At 48.3% G+C, this 14,425-nt stretch overlaps 1 protein-coding gene across 1 annotated transcript in view; it reads right to left on the bottom strand.

The window, feature by feature from the left end:
• Nucleotides 1–9,329: 9,329 nt before the first annotated feature.
• ABCA13 (ATP binding cassette subfamily A member 13) overlaps nt 9,330–14,425 on the bottom strand; it is a 317,064-nt gene continuing 311,968 nt past the window's right edge. The window contains exons 60-62 of the mRNA XM_029919211.1: nt 12,733–12,838; nt 11,182–11,319; nt 9,330–9,952 (exon numbers count right to left, since the gene is read on the bottom strand). Coding sequence (XP_029775071.1) covers nt 9,857–9,952; nt 11,182–11,319; nt 12,733–12,838 — 340 coding nt within the window. The 3' untranslated portion in view covers nt 9,330–9,856. The remainder of the gene's footprint in view (nt 9,953–11,181; nt 11,320–12,732; nt 12,839–14,425) is intronic.

Below are 14,425 nucleotides of genomic sequence, written 5' to 3' on the forward strand. Positions count from 1 at the left end.
GCTCTCTCTCTCTCTCTCAAAAATAAATTTAAAAGAAAACATTTTTTTAAAAAGTGTGAGAAACCAAAGCAAACCTGCATGAAGCTGTGGCTGGACCTTTGACCTTGGACATGAAGGCCCTGTCTCTGACGCCAAGCCTCATGTCTTCTGCCAGCAGCCATGGAGCAACAACAGGCTAACTCGCCGGGCTGCACTCAGGGTAACATCCGAGGCCCTTCACAGATCCTGCCAGCCATTCTGAAAACCTAAGTCCCCACATTCTACTTTCCTCTTCCTGCCGATGGCTGGGAGATCACCATTGACCACAAAGCTTACTCTAACCCCGAGGCTGTGTTTTCAGGTCCCATACACCCTGGAGGTAAAGATCCCCAGTCCCAGACATTTGGAGCTCACTGGGAAGACACTCACCTCTTCTCACTGCATGATGGAACTACATCCGCCACCTGCATGAGACCCACATGTCTACTTCCTGTCACAGCCGGAGCCACTACAGTAACGGAAGCCTCTGCACGGCCTCCCCCTGGACGCAAGCTCTCAGGACGTCTCTGTATTTATAAATCCTGGCACCTAGCACCTGACTGGTAGCTGACCTGCAGATGCATGAATGAATCAATGAATCAATAGCAGGTACAAGTTTTGGTGCAAGTGACGGAGAACATAAAATAGAAACAACAGCAAGGACATTGTTCACATTTATGTAACACTTCATCATTTGTTCTCCACTTAGCTGGTAACGCATTATATGCTGAAGGTGAATGTCCAGAAAAAAGTTAGCGGCACTTTCGCTTTTAATGGCTGTAGAATTAGAGCTCTTAGCAGCTTGAGCAAACTGGGTCGGAGCTAAAACACACCCAGTGGTAGGGCCTCCTCTCCTTCATCCCTGTGCCCCGTGGCCTCTGGCTGGGGAAGGCTGAATCCCACCTGTCACCTGCCCAGAGCAGCCACAGAGCAAAAGTCCAGCCCTCTGAGCTCAGGATCCCAGGGGAGAGGCTGGCTTTCCGAGTCGCTCCCAAAAGCAAGAAGAGTGGGAACACTCCCCCTTCCACTCGGCACAAGGCATCGTGCTGCATTATCCACAGTATTAAGCCCCGTCACTCAGCTCCAAGGGTCACAGCTTGCTCACCTCGGCTGGAGGGCTGAGTGGAACCCTTCAACAGCCCCGCGGTGGGCAGCCAGGAGGGGGAGAAGGGCAGACCTTCCAGGGGCAGTTTGGCAAAAGGTAGAAAGACACTTGAGACTACTCATGCTTTTTTTACCTAAAATTCCACATAGAACTTACTGGAAGAAAATAACTTGAAACACACACAAGGATGTAAACACAAAGGTATTAAACCCAGTAATACTTACAATGATACAAACACAATATATTTTTCTCCCCCCTCTCTGTTCCTCCCACTCTGTGTTTTCTCTCTCAAGATAAAGAAATAAACTTACTAAAAAATAATTTTTTTATTTTTCAATTTTTTATGCCTATATTTTATTTTGAGAGAGAAAGAGTGTGAGCAGGGAAGGGGCAGAGAGAGAGACACACACACAGAATCTGAATCAGGCTTCAGGCTCTGAGCTGTCAGCACAGAGCCTGACGTGAGGCTTGAACCCACAGACTGTGGCATCATGACCTGAGCTGAAGCCGGATGCTTAACCAACTGAGCCACCCAGATACCCCTAAAAAATAGTATTTTTAACAAGAGAAAGCGTGACACAAACACTGGGTGACCATGCGCTGTCAGCCTACTTACTCATGACAATCTGTGTGTTAGCGGCAGTGCTGGATTGTCCCCACTGTAGCCTGCACCTTAGAAAAACTGGCTTTGGCGACGAGGCAGGAAGGAGCCCGGCAACCACCACGTCAGCAATGCACACTTTTTCCAGGCTCTGCGAGTTCGTCTCCCCGAGATCAAAGCCCCAGAGGACCGGTGGCCCTGTTCTGTTGATCTCAAAGGAACTGACCGGGACACCAGTGACGCTTGATCCTGGGGAGGTTTGCGGAGAAGCCTCACTCCTGCCTCTGTGCACAGACGTGTGTGCACGCAGCTCTGCTCCAGCACCATCCTTCGTTCCATGGGAGAGTTCCCTCCCAACTAACCCTTTTTTGCCACTGTCACAAAATACTGGATTACCAGGCCCCATGCAGGAGGGTCGGACTGAGCCGGGTTGTCTCGTGCATAAAGTTGAAGACAGGACATGGCAAATTATTCCATATCACATGCCTCCTCCTGATGCCCCTGCCTGCATCTGCCGTCCTGGACAGCCCTTCCTCCAGGAAGCCCTCCATCTCCATCACAGGGGCTAATCTTTCTGGTGTCAAACTGAAGGCTTGGCTCTATCTGTACATGGATTCCCTCCCTACCCAAACCAGCACCCCTGACACAGTCATGAAGCCCAGTAAAACTTCCCTCCTGGGGAGCCCACATTCCTGGAAGGCACCCCCAGAGCAGACCCTCCCCCTCCAAGCTGCCTTCCCGACTCGGTCAGGGCTGAAGGGGGCATCACGGGCCCGGGTTCTTGGAGGGAGAGCCTTCCCCAGGAAGGCTGAGCCGGCTTCATCTCCTGTGGGAGAGCCATGGCCCCGCACAAGGACGGGCACATCTCAGGAATTATCAGGGCCATGAGCACTTCAAGCAATCACCGTTTCTGAGAAGAATTGCTTCGAACCTTCCCTTTCATCTTCCCTGGTTGTTGATATCCCATTTGTCTCCTGACTCAACGTGGCAGGAAAGAATTAAAGATGATGTTATGCTGTTATTTACATCTGATTAGAAACTCATTCCATTTTCCTTGATCCTTCTGGCTTTATTTGCCTGTATTAATTTGCTTTCCCGAGTCACAGAGGTCTGGGACACGGCTTTGAGAAGGCACGGCTGCAGATAAAAGCATAATGAAACCCTAACACCCATGCTTCCTGACTCGAATCATCAAGGACTTCACCCCTTCAACATGCTGGAAGGGTGGATGGAGATCACGAGGGAAGAGATACCTACCCTGAATTCAGGAAAGGATGCTGCAAGTTCACACAGGTCCGCCCTCTCATTCCAGATGGGTAGAAACATCGCGAATGTGGAATCCTGTCAGAGCCCGAGATGCCACCAGGCCACAGAAGCTGTTGTGGTCCAGTAGTGACACTACCCATGCAAACTGGAGTTCTGGGTGGACAGCAATTTGGAATGCAGGGCTGAACCCCAGCAGAGCCTCTGCGGTGCCCAAGGACCTGGGGCGGGACACAGGCAGGCGGTAGGGCCAGTCACTCTGAGGACTCACCTGCCACACCCAGCGCGGCGGGAAGCCCTCTCCATTTGCCTCCGAAACGTCTCTGGTCACCTCCTCTTCACGTCCGTCTCTGCTGCTGGTACTGTGGCCCGCGACAGTCTTCGTGTTGCACCTGCCTATGCTCCCCATCTTTCTACCTGGACACCGACAGCAGATGGACAAGGGACTCCAGGCCTGACTCTCTGGAACGCGGGAGTGTGTCACCGTGAATGACAAAAGGGACTTGGTGGATGTGATAAACTAAGGACCTTGAGATGGTGAGATTCTCCTGGCTTTATCCAGCTGGACTTGATGCAATCACATGGTTGCACTTGAGGAAAAGAGGAAAGACGTGCCCAGACGAGGAGCGTAGATGGCGACCAAGGGGGACAGGATGGGCTTGGAAAGTGGGGAAAGGGGCCACAAGCCAGGCAATGATGGTCGCGTCTGGAGGGTGACAGGGATAGGAGACGGGTTCTCCCTGGCAGCCTCCTCAGGGAGCAGAGCCCTGCCAACAACTCAAACAAGGTTTGGCAAGAAGTATAATAATTAGGTCTCGGCTATATTGTGACTGATGACCTTGGGGCCATTCAAAGGGGGATTTGCCTGTGGGATCTTGCATTGACAAATGCAGGACCCAATAGAAGACTATTCACAATGCAAGTTTTTTTTTTAATTTTTAAAATGTTTATTTACTGTTGACAGAGAGAGAGAGAGAGAGAGAGAGAGAGAGAGAGAGAGAGAGAGAGAAAGAGAGAGAGAGAAAGAGAGAGAGAGAGACACGGAACCTGAGGCAGGCTCCAAGCTCTGAGCTGTCAACACAGAGCCCGACATGGGGCTCGAACCCATGAACTGTGAGATCATGACCCAAGCTGATATTGGACACTTAACCAACTGAGCCACCCAGCCATCCCTGTAAGGCTTCTTTTTCTATTTATTTATTTGGAGAGAGAGAAAGAGCACAAATGGGGAAGGAGGGGAGAGAGAGAAACAGACAGAGAAAGAGAAGGGGAGGAGGAAAGAGAGAGAAACAGACAGACAGACAGAAGGGGAGGAGGAAAGAGAGAGAGGATCCCAAGCAGTCTCCAAATTGTCAGCACAAAGCCCAACACAGGACTCAATCCCACAAACCTTGAGATCATGGCCTGAGCAGAAACCAAGAGTCAGATGCCCAACCCACTGAGCCAGTCGGGCGCCCCAGGTCCCAGTGGAAGTTTGAGCTGTGGGTGACCAGCTGCGACCTGCAGTCCCCATGGCCACAGGAAGAGCAGAAAGGACAGACTGAGCACAATGCGCTGTGTGGGTGGACAGGAGACACCGATAGAGCAGATGTGACTGGTCATGAGGCTGAATGTCCTTATAGAAGGGGATACAGGGCGCTTGAATGGCTTGGTCAGTTAAGTGTAAATATAAATATATTCATACATTATCTTTATAGATTATACTAATCCACTATCTGATATATCATTTAAAAAAATATCAGGGCACCTGGGTGGCTCAGTCGGTTGAGCATCTGGCTTCGGCTCAGGTCATGATCTCACGGTTCGTGGGTTTGAGCCCCACATCGAGCTCTGTACTGACAGCTCAGAGCCTGGACCCTGCTTCAGATTCTGTCTCCCTCTCTCTCTGACCCTCCCCTGCTCATGCTATCTCTCTCTGTCTCTCAATAAATAAATAAATAAATAAATAAATAAATAAATAAATAAATATCTTCTCCCATTCAGTAGTTTGCCTTGTAGTTTTGCTGCCTGCTCCCTTTGCTGTTCAGAAACTTCTTATTTGATGAAGGGCCAATTACTTATTTATCTATTTACTTCATTTTCTTTTCAAATGCTTATTTAAACTCTAATTAGTTACAGTGCAATACTGGCCTCAGGAGTAGAATTCAGTGATTCATCACTTACACACAACACCCAGTGCTCATCACAAGTGCCCTCCTTATTGCCCATCCCCCATCTAGTCCATCCCCCACCAACCTCCTTCCATCAACCCTCAGTGTATTCTACATCATTAAGAGTCTCTTACGGTTTGTTTCCCTCTCTCTCATTTTCCCCCTTCGCTCATGTTCATCTGTTTTGTTTCTTAAATTCCACACAGGTGTGAATCATACGGTATCTGTCTCTCTCTGACTGACTTATGTCACTTAGCATAATACCCTCCAATTCCATCCACGTCGTTGCAGACAGCCAGATTTCATTCTTTTGGATGGCGAAGTACTGTTGCAGGTGCACATCAACCACATCTCCTTCACCCGTTTGTCCATCCACGGACATGTGGGCTTTTGTTTCCCTTACCTCGGGACACATATCTAGAAAGGAGTTGCTATCCAGGGCTGATGTCAGAGAAATTACCTCCTGTGTTCTCTAGGACTTTTATGGTTTCGGGTCTCATATTTAGGTCTTGGATCCATTTTGAGTTTATTTTTGTGTGGGGGTAAGAAAGTGGTCCAGGTCCATTATTTGGCACACGTGTGTCTGAAAACCCTACTTTTCACCTCTGCCTTTCCTTTTCGGAGAGCAAGGTACCCTGGCGGTATTCTTCTGCACATTGGTTTGGATGGCTCCTCCCCCCAAAGGCATTCCGCCCTCCTGAAGGGTCTTTCCAATGCCTGCGGATGCTGGGACAAGGCGCCCGGAGGCAGCCTCTCTGGCTTCTGATTGAAAGGGGGGGCCGCGCAAAGCACACTGAGAATCACCCATGATTCCAGGCCGTGGCACTTCGACGTTGGCTGGAGCACGAAATAACACCTGGAGGGGGGTGCTCTTCCGAGATGTGCATTCAACGCAGCAGACCCCATTTTTCCTTAAAACACTCAAATGTAAGGAAAATGTGATCGATTCACTGATAAGGTGGTGAAATGTCTCCTTTACAACAACAAGCGAAAACAAAGAAGAAAAAAATGCTTCTGACTTGTTTCGGCAATTTGAAACCCTTTCCAGCAGGAAACAAAAAAGATCTATTAAAACTCTTACAGGAATTCTTACTGTAAGTGACAAGACTATTTATTAAGTCCAAACAGAAAATGTCTATACACTTTTCTTCTCCTTATCTACTGTACACGACTTGACAATATCTTTATATATAAATGGCATCTTACCTAGAAAGCTTAATATGCTCCTTTAATTCTGAAAATAGTAGTGATCTTAAGAACCCAGACTGCCCAAAGACAGCCACATACTTGACATTACTTAGTATACCTAACATGTCCAAAATTGATGTCATTCTATTCTCATGCAAATGGCACAAAACTTGTTATATGTTCCTAGAGGAGAGATTGCTCCCCATCTACCCAGTATCCATTTCCTTCTTATACAGAATCAGAACACTCACTTCGTTTTAGGGACTGAGCTAAAATGGTACCATGAGGTCATATAAGCCTGAGTACGTGGCTTAGACTGCCAGGAGGTTTCTTCAAATAGTGTGCTTTTTTATTCCCCCTTAATCAGATTTGTTTTTCTGCTTTGGATATTGTGATAGCTGGCACTCCAGCAGCCATTTTGGGATGTAAGAAAAATTCCAAAGATAGCAGCGCTGGGTTTTTGAGGTCTATGGAGCTGCTGTATCAGCATCTACCAGAATAACAGGCAAATAACTGGTGCCCACTGAATGTTGTTGTTATGCTCTGATACTCCCTGAGCTCCACAGACCTTATCTCACTTCTCCATCTGTGATGGCCCAGCCTGTGGTACCTATTCCCTGAGCTTGGTTTTTGCACCTGTGGTTAGAAGGAACTACTCTGTGGCCCCAGAGCAGGAATGTTTGCTGCCCGCAGATCCCGCCTTGCCTTCCCCGTGTAACCGCGTGCTTCTCAAGGTCATGGACTGTGGGTCTTTCACTTGTTGGCCCACCAACCTCACGTCCACCGTACCCACCATCTATTTATGGACAGAGAACGAGCTCAATAGTGTAGATGGAAAGAATGAATGTGTGTGTGCGTGTCTGTGTAAAGGTCTCTGAGTTCCTCAGGTTTGTGAAACTGACTTGTGACGTGCCTTCAACATCCCACAGAAGACCATCGCTGGGCTGGAATCCTGCAATACACCGGAGTAGCGATGAGGAAAACATGCCCAAACCGATCGGAAAACTTCAGTATCTCTATCCCCCATTTAGGAGGGGGCAGTTTGTGATTAAGCTAACGTCTCATGTCATACCCATGAATACTAAATCGCAGGGAAGGTGGGTGGTGCAGTATATTTTGTGAAAGGTTTTAGAGTGATCATGTTACACTGTTTTCCTTTCGACGTCCTCTAAACCATGCCAACCATAACCGTAATTCCCCCGCTGTTTACTCTTCTAAAAATATACCTTGTTTGCTTTTTCCTATCCTGATTTTGGATGAGGGCTTTTATTCATCCTCTGTTCAAATATCCGGGTAAAGACAAACCACATGATAAAAGCTGGGTAGCTGGAACCAGAATAATCACTGTGATCTCTGCCTTATGAAGTGCTCTCTTCGGAATGCTTTCCAAAGAAGGGCGTCTGTTTAAAAGTCTCAGTTGTGTGACCATAAGCCCAAAGGTCTTAAGACAAATGTTTAACTGCAAGGGCATGAAATATCTGCATGACTTATAAATGCAGTGACATTTTCAGCACTAACATAAGATCTGACCTTTGTGTCCAGCCTTCTGGGGTATGCTCCTCTCACATGCTGAGTTTCTGTTTTCTTCCTGTTGACTGCTGGAAGGCCTACTGGGAAGTACCGCCTTCCAGAAATCAGAGGCCCAAAGAATCCCTGAGAACGGAACTTTGCAGACTGAGGTTCAATCATATGTTAACCTTTTCAGGTTTTAGAAGATCTAGAGTAGATGCATTTCCTCTGTAGCTTTTTAAACTGCATCCCTCACATACAAAGAAGTACACAACTTCGTTCCAAGAACCAGGTTACATGAACGCACACCTCATTTATTCACTACAGTAGAACCATGTTCCCAAGTCCCGGAGTTTATTGATCAATTCAACAATCATAACAAAGGATTACATCTTCCACTTTGACATGAGACCGTTAGAACTGAGGGGCGGGGGCAGTCATCCTAAAACCCTACACTGCAACTTCTGTAGGAAAGCATAACTCACGTGATTCATGTGAAATGGAAATCATTCGATCAGAACTCTCCATGACTGGCTGAATGCTGACAAGTTAGGAAGAGCTCGAGTAGAGACGGTATCAGGAAAAGACAGACTTTAGTGAAAGCCTGACTCTGGGAAGAAAAGGGACAGGACTGTCACAAGCTTGGGCCCCATGTTACTAGTACTCAAAACTTTAATTGGATAAGGGCGAATCTTACAATGAAATGAATGTGGTCGTCCAGGGAGATTTGAGGGAAAATGTTATTCAAAAAAAGCTGAGAAACATCCCAAAACTCAGAAACACCTGGCAAGAAACCATTTTCAGGGATGGACACCCCTGCCTCACATGTGTCACTATCAGAGGCAGAATGTCAGCCTGCTGTGGCCCTTTGCAGCCATGTCAGAGCCCTCTGCATCTGAAGAGACCAGGGCAGTAACTCTGAGAGTGGCAGAACTGTTAGAAAATTTTCAAGTGTTTGAAAGATAATATTTATTTACTATGTCTCATACTAATTTTGCTGGTAAAATTAGAACGGAACTAGATCATGTACATCATTGGTTTTGAAACTGAAATGTGCCTCAGAATGCTAGGGGCTATTCAGAAAATTAAGAAATTAAGAAGAACAGAATGTATCCACATTATATTTCTTTCTATACCTCCCTATATTTAAAATCTGTGCCATTCTGGTAAAACTGTTATAAAGGACATAGAGTACCCAGTTCAATTTATTCGATTTTGCTAAAGAGTCATTAAAAAGCTCCTGAATTCTGATTTAAAAAAACAAAAGCATCTTTTGTACGCAAAAAATGGTAATTTGGGGGGAGCCTGGGTGGCTCAGTTGGTTAAGTGTCCAACTTCAGCTCAGGTCATGATCTTGTGGTCCATGGATTTCAGCCCCGCATGGGGCTCTGTGCTGACAGCTCAGAGCCTGGAGCCTGCTTCGGATTCTGTGTCTCCCTCTCTCTCTGACCCTCCCCCGCTTGCTTTCTCTGCCATCTTTCAAAAATGAATAAATGTTAAAAAAATTTTTTTAGAAAATAAAAGGCAATTTTTACATGTCCTACCGTATGACATCTGATATTACCCCAAAAAATTGCATTCAAAGCCTTGGCTTTTTATTTGGACACATATAAGTATATGTCGTAAAAGAGGGCAACAACGGAAAACAGCCTGAGCTGCTATTTCCTAAGTTACTAGCCTTGGCTGCCTCAGTTCCCTTAAAGGTCCAGTGAAATGTTTGGGATGGACGGTCCCTGGCAGAGCCTTCCCAGCTCCAAGATGTCTCCGTTTGGACCCTGGGTTCCCTCATGGCACCGCCACAAAGAAGCCAGCCCCTCCTTGGCTTGACCGACCACACAGGGGGAACTGCCTAAAGATCACAGAAAACAATCTTTCAGGGTGCTGCTTACTCATTAACAGACAGCTGCAAGGAAGAAATGAAGGAGAGGATGGATCCGACCATCGGGGCCCCTGTGGTCCTCCAGGATGAACGGTTAACCAAAGACACGGTATTACTCCTCTTGGAAACGTCTCCCTTCGTGCTTAGACAGGCAGGTGCTCGGGCTGGGAAGAGTCGGTGGGCGGAGATGGCGTGGATTGTGAAGTTCTCTGTTGCTCAGTAGCAAAATTAATAAACACCTGAACGGAAGGATGAAAACCATGGTTAGCGTGTGAGGACACCAGACCTTTTCTTCTCAACTATTAGATGAAGGCACGTCTGCTCGAAGCACGGCCCAACTCCCCCCGCACCAGACCACAGACCGTCCCCTCGCGCTGCCCGCCCAGAAACCACCAGACACAGGTGAGTCCCTTGAGGACAATTATTAGATCACCTGGACATGTCGGACGCCGCGAGCACGGCTCGAGCATGAAGCTGAGGGTTAATTCTGCATCCTGGCACCCAGGAAGGCAAGCCCTCCGCTTCCCAAGGTCCGTGGTGGTCCACTCACAGAGGAGTCCCCTCGGACATTTGGGAGAGCGAGCAAACCAAGAAGGGAGGGTTAACGCGGCATGATTCCCCCGGTGAACACCCACCGTACTTGTCTACAGAAAGCCTACGAAATACGGACCTTGTTTTTTACATTTATTTATTAATTTTGAGAGGAGAGACAGAGACGATACAAGTGAGAAAGGGAGAAACAGAATCTCAGGCAGCCTCAGCACTGCCAGGGCAGAGCCTGATGTGGGGCTTGAACCCAGGAAGCCGTGACAGCATGACCTGAGCCGAGACCAAGAATCAGATGCTTAACAGACTGAGCCATCTGGGTGCCCTCAACATCTTTTTTTAAAAATTTATTTATTTGTGAGAGAAAGAGAGAGCACGAGTGGGGAAGGGACAGAGAGGGGGACAGAGGATGTGAAGCAGCTCTGTGCTGAGGCAGTGAGACGGATATGGGGCTTGGACTCAAGAACCACAATATCATGACCAGAGCTGAAGTTGGACACTCAACCTACTGAGCTCCCCAGGCGCCCCTGAAATACACACCTTAAGTGGAAGGCTGACAAGAAACAACCTAACACTCACCACCCTGTGTTGTAAACCCAGTGATTAATTTAAAGAAAGAATGACCTCAAGAAGTAATCGGGCTAGTTTTAAAATCAGCTGGGGGACAGGGGGGAGTGTCTGGGTGGCTCAGTTAGTTAAGTGTCTGACTTTGGCTCAGGTCACGATCTTGTGGTTCATGAGTTCATGCCCCGGATTGGGCTCTGTGCTGACAGCTTGGAGCCTGGAGCCTGTTTCAGATTCTGTGTCTCCCTCTTTTAAAAACAAATAAACATTAAACAAAAATAAGCAATTAAAATCAGGGGGGGGGGGGCCTCAAGCACATACCAAAATGCAGCCCGGCAATGCATTTGAGGTACAGTACCTGCTCCAAAGTGGTCTGGTTGATAGCGTAGTGCTGGATACTCAGCAAGGCCTTGTTGCCTTCCAGAACCCTGAACAGGTCGGCCAAGCACTCCCACTGCTTCGGCACGTGGTATTCCAACAGGTTAAGGCGCTGCCCCTAAAAGCCAAAAGCAAACCATAAACTGTCACACAATTGGCTGCCGTCACACAAAGTTGATTGCAGGATATTTAACCGCTAAGTAAATGATCTTTTCAAACCACACACCCAACTACCAGCTGGGATGCAGGTCAGCGCAGAGCGTCTCCAGTGTGTGCGTACTGAGGACGGCTGGCTCTGAGGCAGAGTGGGTAGGGGGGCCTCCCCAGGGTGAGCTGCCGGTTTGCCCCTTACACCCCCCGCCCCTGACCTGCCACATGGGGGGAGAGCTCTCTAGGGGTAAGGAGGTGCGGAGCACTAGCTGCCTAATGAGAGGCACGGAGGACCTGAACTTGGCTGGGACATGGGAGAGGTCCCTGGCGTTCTCTCCATCAGCTAGCGGAGCGACTCTTGGTGAGCTAGTAAACCCAACGCTTGCCAGCGTCTGTGTGGAGCGTGACAACCGCAGTGCATCCTCGGGCTGTCTGGGGCTTTACTGGGACATGAGTGACCTTGTACAGCATGTTTATCACTGGGTTTTGCTCGGTGGCTCTTGTTGAAATAGACAGGTGACAGCCATCTTATAGACCAGAGCCTATTAGAATGTATGATAAAGGAGGATCACCTAGTTATCCAAGATACTATGCACAGTGCTTCAAAAATGCTAATGTGCATAGGAATCACCTTGTCCCCTCCTTAGATGCCGATCTGGATTCAGTAGGCTGGGGCTTGACACCCTGCAGACCTCACCAGCTCCCAGGTGACAGACACTGCCGGTTCAGGCAGGGATCACACGTCACATCACGTTCATAGAGGACTATGATCCCAAGCACAGGCCTCATGAAAATAATGTGGAAACCACCAAGCCTATAAACCCGCAGCAAACGCGTGGAAGAAATTCCCTTCTGCCGTCCTTCCTTCCTGAACAGAACATGGCTGGGTCCACAGGTAACAGGGTATGTACCCACGGTCTACCCTGGGACACCCAGCAAAGTGGTCGGATGGGCGCATCATCCTTCACGGGAGTCAAGCAATATGCACTTGCCCTTTGCTGTTTTCAGTGGGGAGGGGTGGCTTGGGCTTTGCAACGAGGCTAAGAAAACAGGCAAGATCTCCTTACAGCACAGAATTAAGACAGGGAAGAAGGCAAATGCACTTCTAAGATTCCCTTTTTTTAAGTTTTTTAAATGTTTATTTTTGAGAGAGAGAGACAGAGTGCGAGCAGGGAGGGGCAGAGAGAGGGAGACACAGTATCTGAAGCAGGCTCCAGGCTTGGAGCTGTCAGCACAGAGCCCGACCCAGGGCTCAAACCCATGAACTGTGAGATCATGACCTGAGTCCAAGTCGGATGCCCATCCAACTGAGTCACCCAGGTGCCCCTTCTCAGATTTCTTATGCTGCAAACAAAGAAATTATGTAAAAAATTAGCACTACCTTAAACTGGATCCCTGGAAAATGGAGTTTCAAGCAGTCGGAAACCGCACTGTGTGGACTGCTTTCCTTACAGAGCCAGATCTTGACTGTATAACCATCACCAAACCTGAAAGTTAAATGAAATTAAAATACCATTACAACTATTTGGATGTAAGATGGGCAACTTCCAAGTCTATTTCTGTAGGGCTCCAGAAGAAAGTCACTATGCCAAATCAATGGAAGATTTTGGATTTTCTAAAACACAATACTCAGAAGTTAATTATAACTCAGTTATGCCATTTTCTGTCATCCACTGACACAGACACGATTAAGTTTTAAAAACAAATCCAGCAAAAAGAGGGAAGCTGAACACATACTGAAAGCAATGAGCTGAGCTCAAGACGTCAGAGCTGGGCTGAAGACCAATCCTGAGAAACGTCGCTGTGCCCAGTCCGCGGTGGTGAAGTGTGGAGTGGCGATGGGCAGTGCCCAAGTAATCAGCTGGGCATTTGTGTCTTTGTCCCGTAAAACAACCCTCCATAGGCCCCCTGACCCAGCAGCTGCAGTGACTGCAGGACACTGCTGCATGGGAGATACAGTTCTCAACACTGTGGCGCTGTGGACAGTCGCTCCTCCGTGTCTGGGCGGCCACACAGGAGCGGATGTCCACACTACAGAGTGATCTCCGATGGTCGCCTCCAAGAATTGATGGTGCTTCCATAAATACGTCTGTGATTCTACCATCTTTCCCAGGTGCCTAGCGTGGTGCTGGGCACATAATAGCCCCTCAATAAGGGTCCAGGGAATAAAACCAAAAACACGAATCTATCCTGCAGATAGCAGTTTTTGTTGATTTTGTTCATGAATATATCTATGCCAAGTACCGAGAACTAATAACTATGAGTCGAATGAATGAATGAATGAATGAATGGACCTGATGGCACACCCAAACCTTTACAAGCACCTCCATTCACTTAGAATGTAACACTTAATTTAAGTAAATTTGAAGTAAGTGAGGTTGACTGTAACATGCTTATGTTCAAATCATTTTTCAGGTGAATCTGTCTGGTGCAGAAGGAGCCCTAAGATAATGTGACTTTGCTAGGGACATGGAGTACTCGAGATCCTAGTCTGGGTGCTGATTCCTGCTCCTTCCCTGACTTCACATTTCCAAGATGTGAATGTGGCCCTCATGTCCCCTATTGTTCAGGGCTGATTGTTTTGAGTCCATCCGCTCCTACTGAGTGGTGGTTGAGGACTCTGATGAGCAGAGATGAAAACAGGTGGAGTGGCACCCCTGGCTCAGGGGGCTGCCCTGAGACTTTCTGAAGGCCCGCGCCGGATCCGCACAGGAGTGTGAGTCCTGATCACTCCTCCTGCGCTGGGGAGCAGGGCTCCCCGCTCGCCTGGCTCAGGCATCTGCTTCATCACAGCCTCCTGCGTGGGGGTGTTTCCACATCTTCCATGGGGAATCTCATCGGTGCAGGAAGTCATGTGCTTGGGGCACAGCAGAGGATGGGCGTGTTTCTGGTCTGATCATTGCTATGAGTCTGATGCCGTGTGTGCTGCTGTCACCAAGCCCTGGTGGCCGGTCAGGTGAACACATATCCCCTCCCTCCAGGTCCCGACATGGGACCCCGGGGTCCTCTCTCCACGTCAGGGAAGGGGTAACACCACCAGCTGCCTGTTAACGGTGTCAGGACACTGAATGACT

Source organism: Suricata suricatta, chromosome 2 (genome assembly GCF_006229205.1).
Source record: "Suricata suricatta isolate VVHF042 chromosome 2, meerkat_22Aug2017_6uvM2_HiC, whole genome shotgun sequence".
Taxonomy (NCBI): Eukaryota; Metazoa; Chordata; class Mammalia; order Carnivora; family Herpestidae; genus Suricata; species Suricata suricatta.